The sequence below is a fragment of the Ischnura elegans genome, chromosome 11, assembly GCF_921293095.1.
Source record: "Ischnura elegans chromosome 11, ioIscEleg1.1, whole genome shotgun sequence".
Lineage (NCBI taxonomy): Eukaryota > Metazoa > Arthropoda > Insecta > Odonata > Coenagrionidae > Ischnura > Ischnura elegans.
The window spans coordinates 55,942,766-55,959,269 of record NC_060256.1 but is presented as its reverse complement, the minus strand read 5'-3'; the positions used below and the strand labels follow the sequence as shown (position 1 = coordinate 55,959,269).

Sequence of the window (16,504 nt, the reverse complement as noted above, 5' to 3'; positions counted from 1 at the left end):
TGCCTTCTGTGTCCTCCGTATCTCATCTAAAAGTTGCCTCTCCTTACCCAACATGTCCAGCACTTTGTCTTTCCTCCTCCTCTCCGTCCACTTCACCTTCTCCATTCTTCGCCACACCCACATCTCGAATGCCTCCAGTCTTCTCTCGTCCTCCTTATCCACGTTTCCGCACCGTAAAGCGTTACACTCTAGATCAGAGTCTTCTCCACCCTTTTTTTTAACTCCTACGTAACGATCCTCCCATAAGCTCCTTTCATGAACGCCTCCTTTGCTAACGCAATTCCCTTCCTTATGTCCTTACTGGTTTTCTCTGATGTGAATAATTTTCCTCTAATTTAAATAAAGGGATAACGAAAATATTTTCAATTACATTCATCAATCTGAGCTGTCGTATAGTTCTCACGATAGTTTCAATGGACTTGTGTTCCAAAGAAGTAAAGGGACAATTTTATTCTGCATCTTCAGAAGGAATTTGGAAATCTCGACTAATTAGGTAGTACGGATCTCCCGCAGACGGAGTGGGATCGAAAGGTTTCGAAAGGGAAGATGTCATGTGTCTTTCAGGCGACGCGAGCGCCGAGCGAAACGTGATATGGTCTAGGTCTCTCAGACTTGAAATCATAGTTCTTAAAAAGAATTCGGCATATGGAAGGGAATGATAAATTACGAAGAAAATAATATTGCTCATCCAGCCATTCTATCTCAATTTTAAATATAAAAATAAAATAAAAAGGATTAGTGAAAAATTAGCTTTTCATCACTCGGTGAATAAGCGGTTTATTAGAGATGAGTTTGGAAGAGCCTGATAGGTTAGCAAGGATTGGCACCCACCCTGTATTCTCCGAGGGATGAAAAGCTTATTTTTTAATTTTTAGTGCATTTTATTGTCCCCCAGACCTTCCGGAAGCCCGTCCCAAAGGCGGATTTAGGGGAGAGGGGGGACACGTGCCCCCCCAGACTCTTTAAAAGTAGACGAGATTTTTAATACGATTGTCATTACTTTCGTTTTGTTTTGTGTATTACGGAACCTCATTAATTTGATTTCATATTCACAACTTTCGTATAAAACTAAAGAGAGTAGGTAATTGCTTTATGTTGTTTTTAATCTCAATTACGAAAAACCGTTTGCCTGTCAGACCCTTGTGCTCCCCCCCCCCCCCAGAAAAAAAATCCCGGATCCACCCTTGACCCGTCTCCCAAAAAGTTTTACTGTAATCGACGCCAATGCATTTAAATGTCTCATTGCTTGGGGAGGTAACGTGAATAGGTAAGATTTTGTTGTATTTTTGTTCCTTTTTTTATCTTCACAGTTCATCCTGCGAAATTTACATGGGAACTCCGGAATACTTTTGACCTATGCGGTACATCATTCTCCCCAACGAGTAGGTGCGCATCACAAGTTGAGCCTGAGGTCCACAGATCCAGAATTCGGCATAAGGTGAGTGGAGTATGAATATTTCTCACGAGGAACCAATGGGAAAGAAGTTTTCACAAATTTAAACAATACTAAAGTGTTATTCCATATGAATTTATCAATTTACCTAGGTTTAGACGTGGCATGTCATCATCTTGGTCTTCCATTAATTAAGTTATGTGAATCACAAAGATTTACTTTTCATTACGTTAAGTCGATTCGATGAAATCACGCCCGAGATAACGAGTGATAGAATGGCATTAACAAATTTCACGCGGACCAACTGCTGCAGGACACTCCGTTGTTTACAATCTCCTTTCTAGCGGTTTTCGTCAGAGATATTTATTTCTCTCTTGCGGTGTGACGAAAAGGCCTCGTCACGCGTCTTTTGAGTTTCAGCTATTTATTCGGCGACGGTGGAGACACGTGCTGGTTCCGTAACCGTAGCATTCCCTATTACGACTATGGGAACACGGTAGAACCATTAAGGCATATTTGCAGCCTTATGCAAATCTAGATCAGCCTCGGTAGCCGCGGAGATAATCTCAGGGGCTCGCAAAAATATTATTAGTCGAAGATAGGTAAACTGTAAAAATTAAAGTGGAGTTATTACCAGGGCTGCATTATGGGGATGAATTGTCATATAGTCATATTACATATGCAAAGTTTCTTCCAAGCAGGGTTGTACATAGACGAAAAGAGGCCACAGGCTGTTCTATAAATTAGTCCTTTTCACATTCCATTTTTTAGTTTTTAAATTACACGAAAAAAAATTAAATACATCATTTCTGTGATAGATATCAATGTGCTTAATGAGAAATATTGTGATTGGTAACCTTTATTAAAATATGGCACGTAAGTACATTTTATATAAGAAAGTCGAGAACACTTATTTGGACATTTATTCTAGGTATCATGTATAGTACTTTCAGCCTGTGGCGTAAAAATGATGGGGGATGAGGGGAATAATTCCCCTCCCAAAGCCTCAGAGAAATTTAAAAAATATTGTCTATGTTTTCCCTGCTGTGATGAATTCCCGCGAATTATGAGTGAAACTCAAATTTTAAGTTCCAAAATGATATAAAATGTATTTCCAGGCATTACATTTTTCAAAAATTTTCCCGGACCCCTGTTTTCTGAGTTGGGGGCTTCCCCTCAGGCCCCTCCATCCCACAAAGCATATCCCTAGTTACGCCACTGCTTATAACAATAACTAATCAAACATAACACACCATTAGACTCAACGGAGTCAGCCGAGATGTAGTGGAACTTGTTACGAGGATTAATAGTGTACATGGACTTAATCCGCGAACTGATCAAAATACAAAGAAAGGCTGCGCGGTTCGTCAAAAACAGCTACGGGCGTACAGACAAGGTTACCCAGATGTTGAGCGATTTAGGCTGGGAGCCGCTGGACTCCCGGAGGCTGCGCGCTAGGCTTAGGAGATTGCTTGAACGATTGAGAATGGATATCTTTAAGGGCAACACGGAGAACATAATATTAGGGCCGCACTATATTTCCAGGTCCGACAGAAGCGATAAATTAAGAGAGATGTTTTACCGAACAAGTGGATGTGGGAATTCGTTTTTCCCCCGAACCATAAAGGATTTCAATTAATGCTAGTCGTAATTTCCTTATATCACTTCCTTTTAATTTGTAAACGGCTGGTGTCCTAACACCCCCTGCCACATGCCTTTTAGGCGGCCTGCGGGGTATTATGTAGATGTAGATGTTGATGACACAGTAGCGTTGAAACGCGTTGTACTCAATGAAAAGTTTAAGTGGACGTTGGAAAATCTTTTATTTATTAATCCTTCTAACGCACAAAATTTACAAAGAAACAAAAATTCAAATACAAAATTAAAATCTTTGATTACGGAAATAAAATACGCAATAAAAATAATCATATCTTACATCTGTAATTTGAATGTAGGAATCTCCTGCCCTTAGGCCCCAGGCTGAAACCTGGTTAGCTAATAGGAAAATCCGGTCCTGCCTGCAAGCCACCTAGTAGGGCGTTCGGAAAGTGAACCACAAACTTGAATTTGTGGAGAATTCTTGGGAAACGCGGTAGAAAAGAAGAAGAGAGAAGCTACCCATGGTGCGTATAATAGGCACCTTGGGTAGGTCCTATTATACGCACCTTGGAAGCTACCTAACCCTAATAAGGTCTCAGTTGGAGTCTCCTGCTAGCATGTTTTTTGCACCCTTTTATTGATTCCTGATGAATTAAGACTAATTGCTTACAAAATAATAGAGCATTGGGTGGCCAGATTGGTGATAAGTTGTTGCGATATACAGTGAAGCGTAACCAATATATTAGGCGAGCTAGGCTGGGAATGTTTACAGAAGCGCAGAGTAAAGTAATAGCTATATTTACTTAAGAAGTTCGGAGTGTTTTTTTTCCTTAGACGGAGCGGAGCATGCTTGTTAGAGGCTCTCACAACATAGAGGAATGTTTACGTCTTGATTTTTTTAAATTATACACACCTTTTTTTATAGCCATTTGGTGCGCATGAGTGGTACCTATTGCATGCTGCATGTGAGCGCTCTTCAAACATACACAAAACAACACATACTACCTAAGGCGGATCCAGGATTATTTATGGGTGGCATATGAGTCTGAAAGGCAAACGGTCTTATCATATTTAGGATTAAGAACAACATTGCTGTAAAAAAGATATCCTTCATCTCCATACTCCTTAATGCAAAACAAAACGACAGTAATGATTAAAATCTTGTCCATTTTTCAAACTTCTGCGGGGGCACGTACCCCTCTGCCCCCCTTAAACTCGCCAATGCATGCTATTGTTCTGGATGCAAATACATTATTGAGAATTTTGGTCGAAACAAATTAACAAGATTCCTGATAGAATTGTTGTACCTACATACCAATGAGTAGCTACACTGTATTTAATATAGACAGCATATCAGACAAGATCAGAGTGAACATCCAAAAAGGATTTTTCGTCTAAAATATGCAGTATATATTTGTGTGAAGGACTGCAAACTTATGGCATTTCGATCATCATTTGGCAAATTATTCAATGGAACGGAACTGGATACACGAAAAGAATTAGCAAAGATATTATGTGAAGACCTGATGATATTGAAGATACGTAGAATTGGGGTCATTAGGAAGAAGGCGAGCCTTCATCTACATGTATCCGATATGTTGAATGAACTCTACGCATTTTTTTACGCATCGACCTATTGCAATCAACTTAAGTGCCAAAAGTTTTGATGACTGCAATAAGTGTTTTCGAAAATAAATATTTCTTTGACGAACAATGAAGGTCGATTCAAAATGGAGCATCATTTTTATAGTAATGTCCGTGTTAAAATTTGACTTTAACTCAATTAACTGCAGACTGCCGATTGAAGTCGTTCGGAAAACATTATGAGCATCCAACGATTTGGGTTCCTTTCCACGAAGGCCTCTAGGACGAAGGCTTTTACATCGTAATATTTAATGTCAACGACCGCCGAGCAAATATTGTGCCATGCCCATCCTATGAACCCATATAGCTCTTATCTTACACATCTGAGATCTTACACCTCTCAGATTTCGGTGAGAACGCATAGTATGCAAAGAGAAAAAAAACAGCTGGACCGCGTCCATCACACTACCAAGCGAAAAGGTATGGTTAAATTATTATTGAAAATTCTAAGGCCAGTTTGTTACTGTTATTTTTGATTTTTTACGAGTTCCGAGACGGCAAAAATAGTAGCCGAAATAATTTTAAGCTTTAAAAAAGAGTGTTTCAGCCCCCCAGAATTTATCCGCTGAGAATATTTGAAGGAAAAGATACGGAGCTAATAAAAAATCCCCTTCGATACTACGGTCCATTGTTCCTGAAAACTCCCATTTCCCCGACTTATTTTTAAATTTTGGCACGGAAGAGGTCCCAGTCAACGTCTTGTGATATTCGCACAGTTAAAATTAGCTCAGTTGTTATACACGATGAAGATTGAATGGTATTGAAGACATAGCGGGGATGGGAAGCTGGAAGGATCCTGATTTTGGAAAGATCGCACGTAATCGCAACAATATTAAGCGGAATTGATGACCACTGACCAGTGTCGTAATAAGGTGGTAGAGAAGTTCAGCGAGTTACAACATTAAAGCTATCACGTCACGGAATTGTAGAGCCCACGGTAATCCCAATCTTTGACGGCATCATAGGCAAATATTGGTCGCAGTAATTTTATGTTTGAATCGTAAAACGGATCGATGATAACGCCTGAAGATATAAATAAATTCGCCGAAACATCGGATTCGCTTGCCAGTTGAACCTTATTCCGGGACCAAATCTCGATAGGGCACACTATTATAATTATTCATTCAACTAGTTGATGTGAATATTCAGAGTGAACATCCAAAAAGGATTTTTCGTCTTAAAAGATTTTATTTTCAACAGTGAACGGTGTAGATCGTATGTAGATGTCGACTTATCCTCCGGACAAATGGAGATAGCCCTTTGAAAAGGTATTCTCAAATCGACACCCGCAAATGTGTAAATGGTTCCTCAATCAATGCTCACTTTGAGGAGGTCTCATGTTACACTTCCCTCCCACTACGTGATATGGGCTAGAAATACATCCTATGAGTAGATAATTAATAAAGAGTTATTACCCAATGGTTATTTTGGGGCTGATTAAGCACTCAAAATGAGGGTATTTTTGCAAAATGTTTACAAGGTTTCCAGGCGATAAACTGATTGAAGAGGCATTTTCAAAGGCCATTGCGGAGCCTTCAAAAGGACTTCTTACATAGGCGGATTTAGGGGGGCACGTGCCTCCCCCAGGCGCTTAAAAATAGATAAGATTTTTAATACGGTTATCATTACGTTCGTTTCATTTTGTGTATTACGGAGTCTCAATCATTTTATTTAATATTAATAACTTTCATATCAAAATAAAGAGAGTATTTGCTACAGTAATTTTTGTATATTGTTTTTAATCTCAAATATGAGAAGACCTGTCAGACCTCATGATGATTAATCCTCAGACCAGATGATTAATCCTCATGTCATGTGATGATCAGGTGTTGATTAGTCAGTCAACGAGAGGGCTGCTGACTTTAGTGGATGAGTTAGACTAGCGTGGTGAGGAATATGACATGAGGATTAATCATAACAAGACCATAGTTATGCAGTTTTGTTAATCATCACGAGCAGGAATGCGAGGTATATGTAGGTGGCCACAAATTTGACATGATGGAGCAGTTCAACTATTCGGGCAGCACACTAGAGGAAAATAGAGTGGTAAGAGCATCAATAAGAGAATTGCGTTGGCAAATAAGGCTTTCGTGAAAAGGAAGGAGCTTATGAGAGGATCTTCATGTAAGAGATTAAAGGAAAGGTTAATGAAGATTCTGACCTGGAGTTTAGCGTTTTATGACGCGGAAACGTGGAAACTTAGGAAGAAGGACGAGAAAATAATGGAGGAATTTGAGGAGTGGGCAAGGATAAGAATGGAGAAGGTGAAGTGGACGGAGAGAAGAAAGGACAACGAAGCGCTGGACATGGTGCGTGAAGAGAGGAAGATTCTAAATGAGGTACAAATACGCAGGAGGTTTGGATAGAGCGAGTACTGATAGGGGATAGAATTTTTTAAACAGCGTTAGAGGGACGAATGTTTGGTAAGCGAGGGCAGAGAAGGAAGATAATCAAATTTAAATGTAGAATGATAGGCATTAGGCCTTTTGGTAAAATTGTAGAGGCAGGTCCAAGTTGGAAAGGGGAGCGGGCAGGGGTAATCTGCAAAATGCTCCATGAACCTACCTTAACCAGTTGAATACTATAATAATCATAGCTCATAATAGACCATCCCCTCGAAAATAGAAGCAATGCATCACACTGAAATAATTTAGGACAGGATGCAGAAAAATTTCATGATGAATGAAATAAATATACCGACAGGGAAATATTTCGCATTTTTATTTTAACCTCACTGATTTTCGAATCTTCCCCCCTCTTCATAACCTGTTCCAATTCTTTCCACGCCTCCATAATCATCGTCTCCTCGGTTTAACATCACGAGAAATAAATGCGAATGAATTTGATGGTATAATCCTGGTTATATATGAAGGGCACTCGCCATTAGGTATTCCCTTCAGGAATGCCCACCTACTTCAACGTTGACGGCTTATTCTTCCCTCCAAACCGGATGCTAAACACATTATGAGCGTTTTACTTGTGAATATGAGATGTAAAATGAATAGCAAGTGTCGCATCGTCCATTCTTGCTGATTTTTCAATTAAAGACGTTATTTTATTAAAGTATTTTCGAGACCCGTCAAAATATGTTGAAATATATAATTCTGAAACATAATTTATTCAGTGTGCAATTCAATGGTACGTACGTAATTTAAGCTTATTTTCTTGGTGCTCACCGAAAAATTTACATTCATTTTTAGAAATAATTTTTAACGCGTCGAGTTAAGTCCATTATTAATTATGTTGAAGTTAAAAATTAATTTTAAACTACTAGTATTTTCACTCCACCCACTAAAGTCCATTTTCGTGAGTCCCATCTCAAAAACTGCTCCATGGAACACCTATGCAAGAGCGGATCAAGGATTTTTTCCTGCAAGGGCACAAGGGTCTCACCGGCAAACGGTCTTCTCGTATTTAGGATTAACCCTTTCTAGGCCGTTTTACACGGTACACGGAATTGCGCAGTCTGACGTACGTGTGAAGGAGCAATCAAAATTGCGTCGTGTAAAGCGGTGAATTGCTAGAACACATGCGAGAATGCGTGGATGCGAGACGGCAAAATAGCCCCTGTTCTAATTTCGTTCGTGCATTCGCGCAATTCCACGCCATTTTAGAAATTAATGCAGCTCTAACCTGCGCAATTCCGTGTACCGTGTAAAACGGCCTTAACCCATAGCTGTTTCTGGGAGAAATCAAATTTCAAGATTTTTCATTTTAAATATGTGGAAATTTTTTCACTCAATCATATTGTATATGGCAGCTAAATATTTCGTCATTACAATTTACCCCACAAGATAACACACAGTTTACATATTTCCTAAATATAGCAAACAAATTATACATTTTTTATGTTGCTTAAAAGCAACATTGGGTTATAATGGGTTAAGAGCAACATGCAGCAATTACTGTCCGAAATATACCTTTAATTTTAATATTACAGTTATCGATATGAAAATTTTAATAAACTTCATATATGATACCGAAATTTTTCTTTTCTGTTTCCTTTAAACGGCGTAAATTTATTATTATAAACTCGCGATCAATAGCGCATAAATCAGTACGGATTATTTTCATCTATGCATGGTATTCTCTCTGTCGCCTTTATGATTTTCTGGCTTTCGCGTCGGAACCATCTGGGTTCGCTACCTTCTTTTTTTATTTTACTACATTAATAACTTTTGATACCTGAATTTATGTGTGAAAGAAAAGGTTTTTAAGTACCCCCTTCATTAAACTCTATTACTGATTACTCAAAACAAAACGAACGTAATTAATGCGGGACCGTATTAAAAATCTTGTCTACTTTTTAGCGTCCGCCTACGCTCCCTTGGCATTCTTAAGTATTACCCCAGTATTTTACGTCACTGTGTACACACCTCCTTGATGGAGATGTCATGTGGTTAACTTATTGGCGCCGAGTGGGTGGAGAGTAGTTAAACGTGTTGCGCAATGAGTTTTAACAGTTAGAAAGGCGCGGGCCAGAGTCTTAAGTGATGGATGTAGTGAAATGTGTTTTTGTAGTAGTGCGTGCGTTCGGATTGGCTACTCTTGCCAAATAACCGGGTGGAGAGTTTCTGTGGTTCAGAAGTTTGCTTGGCTCCCTGAAAACTTTGGTCGTCGGATTATCCTATTTATATATAGGGCGGTCCACGAGGAATAAAAGAAAGCAAAGCATCTCACGGACACTTGTGTCTTTCTAAATATTCCCCGAGGCTGTTTCCTAACAGTCGTTGTGTAAGGCGTGGACGTTTGACGCGGTGAAGTTTGCAAACTTTCGCGCGTGATAACACACACCCCTGGATTTTGTCAACATTTCCATTTAAGGGTGTCGACATAGATAAAAAATGAACGGGATGCTAGAGTAGTTATCTTGTATTGCAAAGGAGTTGTATTTGAGATTATGGTTAATAATATTGTTTAAAAAAACGAGTTTTTACGAGCCTATTTAACAATTTTGAATGTGATATTACATGTATATTTTATTTTTTCATTTTTTGTAATATTAATTGTATTTATTATCTTATTTAGTCAGTTTGTGTAAACTTTTGGCTATTTGCCTATTCATAATACAATTTCCAAGACAAAAATAGTGGTGTATGATACAAGTTGATGATTTTCTATAATATGATCCGATTTGAAATAGTTTGACTGTTTAGGACATTAATCGTATGTAATTCCCGGTTTTATTCGGATTAAATTAGGTTTTCTTCGATATTTTTCGTTCGGTCTTCTGTCGCATTGCCAAATATAATGGATTTGTGATGGAATGATCTGCTGAACTGATGTAAATAGAAATTACTATTTTACATATGTTTGATAATTTGAGATTTTAATAATATCCTCCGCTTACTTTGTTTTAGGTTATTTTATTCTTAAAGATGAAGAATTCGTCCGTATTACCCCATGGTTCCGTGAGATTGAAAGCTTGGGAATGCACACTTTTGACTTTGAATTCCCGCTCAAAGTCACGGAGGTGACCCTTTCCGCGCTTTCTCGTCTTGTCTTTAGGCGCCTCTGCAGTCCATTTCACGCACTACGGGTTGGCGTTGGGCCAACTCCGCGATTATAAAGAGCGACGTTGGGAAGCGTATCTGGTTGGTATGGTCTGTCTTCGCATGGATCTAGACGGCTAAATCTTTCCTGACGTTTCTCGTGCTTGGTAAATTCTCGCAATTTGCAAAATTTATTGCAAGACCATACCTGCGAATCGTCGACCGTAGTTGGTATTCTCGCCGCAAGAAAGCGCAGCTATACATTTCCGAATTCAGTCAATATCGGGAGGATATCGGGGGAAACGGAGGGAACTATGGGAAAAAGCAGGCGCCAAGTAACTAATGGTTACAATGGAATCATGGCAGACTGTACGACTATGATGAACGGAGGTGCAACATTCGCTGAAAGGAGGAATGGAAGCTCAAATTCGCAACAGACTGTGACTGTGGTAGTCGGTGCGCAATGGGGAGACGAGGGAAAAGGAAAAGTGGTGGACATGCTCGCCCGGGAAGCGGACATTGTATGCCGGTGCCAGGTACAGTACTTGATATTTAATGTTTGCATTTCACGCATGGTTTCAGTGTCGGATATTTATCTTTCGGATGGTGATCGCGATCATTTTAGCCTGTAAGAGGGTCTGCCTCTATCGTATCGGTCGTGTAAACAACAGTTACCTCTGCTGTTTGTCGTGGTCTGTGGGTTTTTCGCGAAACTGATTCAGATTTTTGGTGTTTATAGGATATTTTTTCACCGACTTATTCATGAGATAAATGTATCTTTTGTTAACGGTTTAATCTTTCCTCGTACTTTGTTTATGTTTGTGTTCAATGGTTTTTGATTTCGTCTTGCGAACGGACATGTGGGTTATTGGCAGGGCAACGTGCCCTTGAGATTTTATTCCTTGTTATATTTTTCGTAGAGGGTGACTTTTCGATGTGTTCGCGGGATGTAATTGTTGTGTGTTTGTTTGTGTATGTTGCTCAGTCATCTATTGCATGTAAATATGGGTCGAAAGTAAATCTTGCCCCACACGTGAGCATTATTGCTCTCTTCCCTGTTTTGCGTGGCTGTGACTTGGAATTTCGCGTGCATAATTTCGAAGGTCAAGAGTGGATTCACAGAAGAAAGCCACGTTTTCTCGCTGGTTGTAGGCGACCGGAAGTTTTCTTTTCCGATTATGTTCACGATCCATATTGAGGTTCTAAGGCTTCGTTCATTTTTTTCTCTCCTCTTGGCTTAATTTTGCGAACCAGAGAAACCGGCTGGTTTGAAAACCCTTTCGAGAAGTGAAATCGGCGATGCTGGCCTTGTCGTCTCCTTTCACTATTCATCACCTCATTCGCAATTTCGACTAACTTCCGGACTGGTGTCAATTCTGTCACCAATTATTGTAATGTTTCACTCGAGACGACTTACATTAATCCAAATTCAGGGGATACAGTGGCTAATATCAGCTATTCCCAGTTGTCGATATTGCACGATCAACCAAACTATGGCGCGCATAATGATAGCGAGCTTCAGACACAACCGGTTGTCCAGTTTCATCACCTTCCTTTTGTCCTCACCGGGAGAAATTAAGATGTCAGCTTTAGCGATTATCTCATGTGTTCATGATTTGTTTTCACTTTCCTTTTCCAAGCTTTATTTCAATGCACACGAGTATGAAGTATATTTTTCTTTCGTTTAGTGAGATACGGTGAAAACTGGGATAATTGACAGAAACAGCAATAAATTTGTTTCGAAAATCATTGTGTAGTTCGTTGGCATGAACACCTTGTTTTTTTAAAACTACTTTTATCCCAATAACTCCTTGCAATTAGTCTGTAAACGTTAAGTCCTTTGTTGATATTCTTTTTTCTTCATGTTTTCAGATGTTTGTTTAGTTCGTAATGATATTTTTGTGATATTGTAAACCAAGTGAAATTTAAGATTTCTCTATTTATGCGTTAGTATGATGTCTCTAATTTTAATTAATTTTGCGGAGCAGACACATTATCACTGGTTCCATAATTACTCCGGCGATCCTTTTTTTTAAATGTTTTTGTTAAATAAATGTTTACATCAAAATGTAAACATATTAGTCCACCCGCATACCTGATAAATATCTATATTAATGGAATTTAAAAATGATATTATGATGTGGTTCGTTGGCAGTAATCTTGTATACTACATTTTACATGCTTCTCAGTTCATCCAGTGCCCCCTGATTACTTGGGTGACGTAGGTAGAAGCAGTGGTATTAGCGGTGCCTATTAGTTTTATGTATCATTGTAAGCTATTGAAGAATAACTGCCGACGTTATCCGAGTGTCAGTGTACTTGGTGTTTGCGAGTTACAAATAATGAAGGGTATAGTGGCTATAGAACCTTACCCCGTTTTTTCAGGACATCTGCATAATTACTCATTTGTTAATGGTGTCCTCATTTAATATCTTCCTTTATAATATTCATGTGGTAGCAGTGGTAATTTACTCTGACAATTGAAATGTTGATATTGCGTTGCATACTGTATTTTGGTCTGCAACTGTAATGGATAGCCGTTCCCAATTGGTTGCCCCGTTATAATTTTACTGAACAAGTTTTACAATGAATTGGTGGACTCCCGCCCTCATTACTTTAGTAAAACTCAAGGTCATAAATCTCACAAACGCTTTTATTAAATGCATGCATTATTGAGCCGTGTTTACACGATGCATTTACCCATGCGTAACAAATACTCTGATAGATTCACTAAATTAGAACAGGGGCTATTTTCTGGACATTCTCTCGTGTGCTTGGTCAATTTTTGGTGTTTACACGCATGGGTGGAGTTTTGGAGGGGAGCCTGGCCCTCCCAATTTAAATGGTAATTTGTCCGAAAAAAAATATTAAACCTGTACCATTAAGTGCAATGAAAACAAACATAGTTCGAATGAATTTTAGTCTTAAATAGTACTTAAAATGCTGTTTTCCGAGGCTAATTTAAACGAAATTCCAGGGGCGAGCCCCGGGGATTTCCCTGTTTCAGTGGGGGGGAATTTCATACTCCCTAAACCCTAGGCAGGATTTCTGCCCTCCCCCCCCCCCCCCAACATAAAACTCTAAACTTCGCCCATGGTTACTCTGTGCAATTTTGATGGCGAATACTAATACGGGGGTTTACGCATCCACCCGTTCTGGTAAATGCATTGTGTAAATATGGCTTAACACGCGTCGGGTAGAATGCCAATATCAGTCAAATTTTAAAATGCCATTAGTATTCCAATTCCTCGATGATGGATTTCGGCAGCTGATACCGTTCGTATCCCATAGTAAAATATTGTTTGGAATACCCAGAATGTTTTAAGATGATATCAGAAATGAATTGCTTGTACATAACTTTCTTATTAATATCATCATTGTGTGAGATTCCAGTGTACTGTCATAGATATTTTATTCATAATCGGCTGTGTACCGCTGTTTGGGAACTAACTGTCCCTCTACTTGGTTAGTATCGTCATAGAAATTGTTATTGGTGTTAGTCCGTTTGAATTTTATTCACTAACCTTCAAAATAATGTATGGCTGTGAAATCGGTCGCTCTTGCGTAGTCTTGGGTGTAACCTTATCAATCTTATCAAGCTCCTCCTTTCATGAGTGTATCGTTGTGTTCGTTTCCTGTTCTTTTTATTTGCTCGTTTTTTCCAATACTCTTATCAGCCGTTTCAACCCAGTGGTGAGGTATTCCTTTTCGATACTGTACTTGCAATGAGTTTTTATAATCTTTATTAACGAAGTGCTGGAAATAGTGGGTGAAGAGATGCAGCATAGATGTGAAGAGATGTAGAGGAGATACGGAGGAGACAGACGATATGGATAGTGCCATTACTTAGCGGGGAGGGGATGTTGAAAACAGTGTTTTGAGGGTGGAATGTGGGGAAATTTAGTTCCAGTATGCTCTAATAAATTAATGAAATTTTCGCTTGGAAAAAGAGGTTTGAATTTTGTCAATAGATGGCGATAGTTTCTTATAAAATTACTGACACCGAAAATGAAAGTTGCCGAAGGAAACGAGTTAAGGTGTAGTTCATTCCGAAATTTTGTTTTTCAAAATAAAACCATTCTTGTAGAAAAAACGTGGGTTTTTATCCCGAGCTGATAGCTGCTTAAAGTCTGCCAAAATTTTTCATCTCCATTTAGTATCTCCATCATCTGTTTGCATTTGAAGAATTCCACAGATGAAATTTTTTCAAATCCGCAGCAATTTAGTTTATGTCGCAGTATTGTCAACTTTTTCGAATGCTCGCAGGTAAAAACTCGATGAAGGGGAAAAATTCTAGAATTTTTCCACTTACATTTTTGGCAGAAATTTCCTCTCTGGTTTAATCGATTACATGATCCGTTGCTAAAAAGCGGAAAATAAAAGTAAAATAAGATAAGATTAAAAAAACCCGATTTTCCAAAATCTTTTAAGTATAAAATGCACTAAAAGTAAAAAGTTAAGCTTTTCATCATTTGAGGAAAAGTATGTGTGATGATTAGATTTAGGTATTAATTTCGCGTGCCAGTCAGTGCACACCTATCAGGATCTTGTATACCCATTTCTAATAATCTTGATTAGCACCCGCACTTATTTTCCGAGCAACGAAATTATCATTTTTTACTTGTTAGTGCATTTTATTTTTTGAAGAAGCGTGTTATTGAAAATATTTTATTAATTTTTTTCTTTCATCGTGTCGGTCTTCCCGCCCTCATCCGTGAGATGAGAAGGAAATCCAAGTAGCCGTGTGCCCGCCGCTATTAGATTGTCCGTGCGTAGCAAGATGATATCCCGCGCGTGGGACGGCCCACTGGGACCACATGGCCGACGCGTACAGACCTTATCTCTGCCACCACGGCATCCTTGCCAGACATTTCCCGTTGGATAATCACTCGCGCAATGCCTCATCCGATTGATGCCCTTCTCCGTGATATCTCGTCTTTTTAGCATCGACCTCCCTCTGCCTGCTAACGATCGAACTTCCGACGGAGTACATACCTAGTTCCTCAGACGATTTAGGGGGCATTACCGAGAGACGAAGTGAATTTCATGTTCATGAAAATTTGAAAAACATTCTTCTCTTTGCGTATATCTGCGATCGTCATTCAATAACGTGTTCTTTTTGCGGTAGCATCTTTTTTGGGCGTAGCATGAAAATAAGTCAAACTCTCTTAGCACTTTGGCGATGCTTGTGTGTGCGTTGAATAATTGAATCGCAATCGCATTCGAATTCTCTATCTCGCCATAACGTCACTATTTGGTTTCTTGCTTACAAAAATTCCGTTCTTGCGAATAAAGGTTTGTTTGTTTTGTAACTTTATTTCCTAGACGTTAGGTGTTATAGTTATTATTGTAATAACTCGATTTATTGAGGTTACCTGCCCTTCTGTCAATCATCATGTAGCTAGTTGCATATGATTCATTTCAATGTTTGTTTTGAATTATAGTATTCAATGATATATAGTATTGCTTCAGTTGCTTGACGTTTTATGTTGGAGTTTATTATAGGGAGGGAGGGGTGAAGGATCCCGGAAACTGCTCCCGAAGTAAGGTAAAAATGAAGTACCGGAGTGTAATGAATCATAAAAGAGGGCGTGGTATCAGCATATAGTTAAATTTAATGTTATTATTCATACAGTTTTTGAATGCAAAATGTCATGAGTTGACCATGTGGCCTAATCAATGTTTAGAAATGCTTATATTTGACTCAGGGGGGACACGAAAGGATGGCGAAGATCAAATGGATAGATCGCGTGAGTACAATGGAAGTTTTGAGAGGAAAAGGAGATTACTGAAGTTTATTGGAACCCTTAAGAAGAAGGCGGGATAATGTAATTCGCTCACATCTTAAGACACGACGCACAGTGGTTCAAAATCGAAAAAAGGTGGTCGAAATTATTACCGCATTTATTCGTAGTCATTGTTGTATTATGAAGAAGCCATTTATAAGAATTTTGTCCGCTGAATACGAATTTGAAGTTATTTCTGTTGTATCTTTGATATTATTGTTTTTAAATGGCCTATTATTTAAACAATTAAATATTAAAAATAGATATTGTATTCAATTATTCATTCAAGGTGTAGATTGATACGCATCGAAATAATCGAGGTATTTTTTCAGATCTGTGACTGTTATTTGTTAAATTTAATATTATTTATAAATTATATAAACAATTAAAGTTACCGTTTTTAAAGCAACGGTAAATTTTATTCGTGTATAATTTTTATCTGTTCAGCCTAAGTTAAATTTTTTATGCATAATCTGCGATGCTTTCATTTTTTTAATGAATTTGCTTAACAATTCAAAATATAATACAATATGGTCAATGCCCTCAAGGTGTGGATGAAATTCGCATCAGTGACCTTCAAGTTGTTTGGT

General features: G+C 38.6%; 1 protein-coding gene across 1 annotated transcript in view; it reads left to right on the top strand.

The window, feature by feature from the left end:
• The first annotated feature begins 10,217 nt into the window (after window positions 1-10,217).
• Window positions 10,218-16,504, top strand: part of LOC124168343 (adenylosuccinate synthetase) — a 108,732-nt gene continuing 102,445 nt past the window's right edge. The window contains exon 1 of the mRNA XM_046546530.1: window positions 10,218-10,664. Within this exon, the coding sequence (XP_046402486.1) occupies window positions 10,443-10,664 (222 nt within the window). The 5' untranslated portion in view covers window positions 10,218-10,442. The remainder of the gene's footprint in view (window positions 10,665-16,504) is intronic.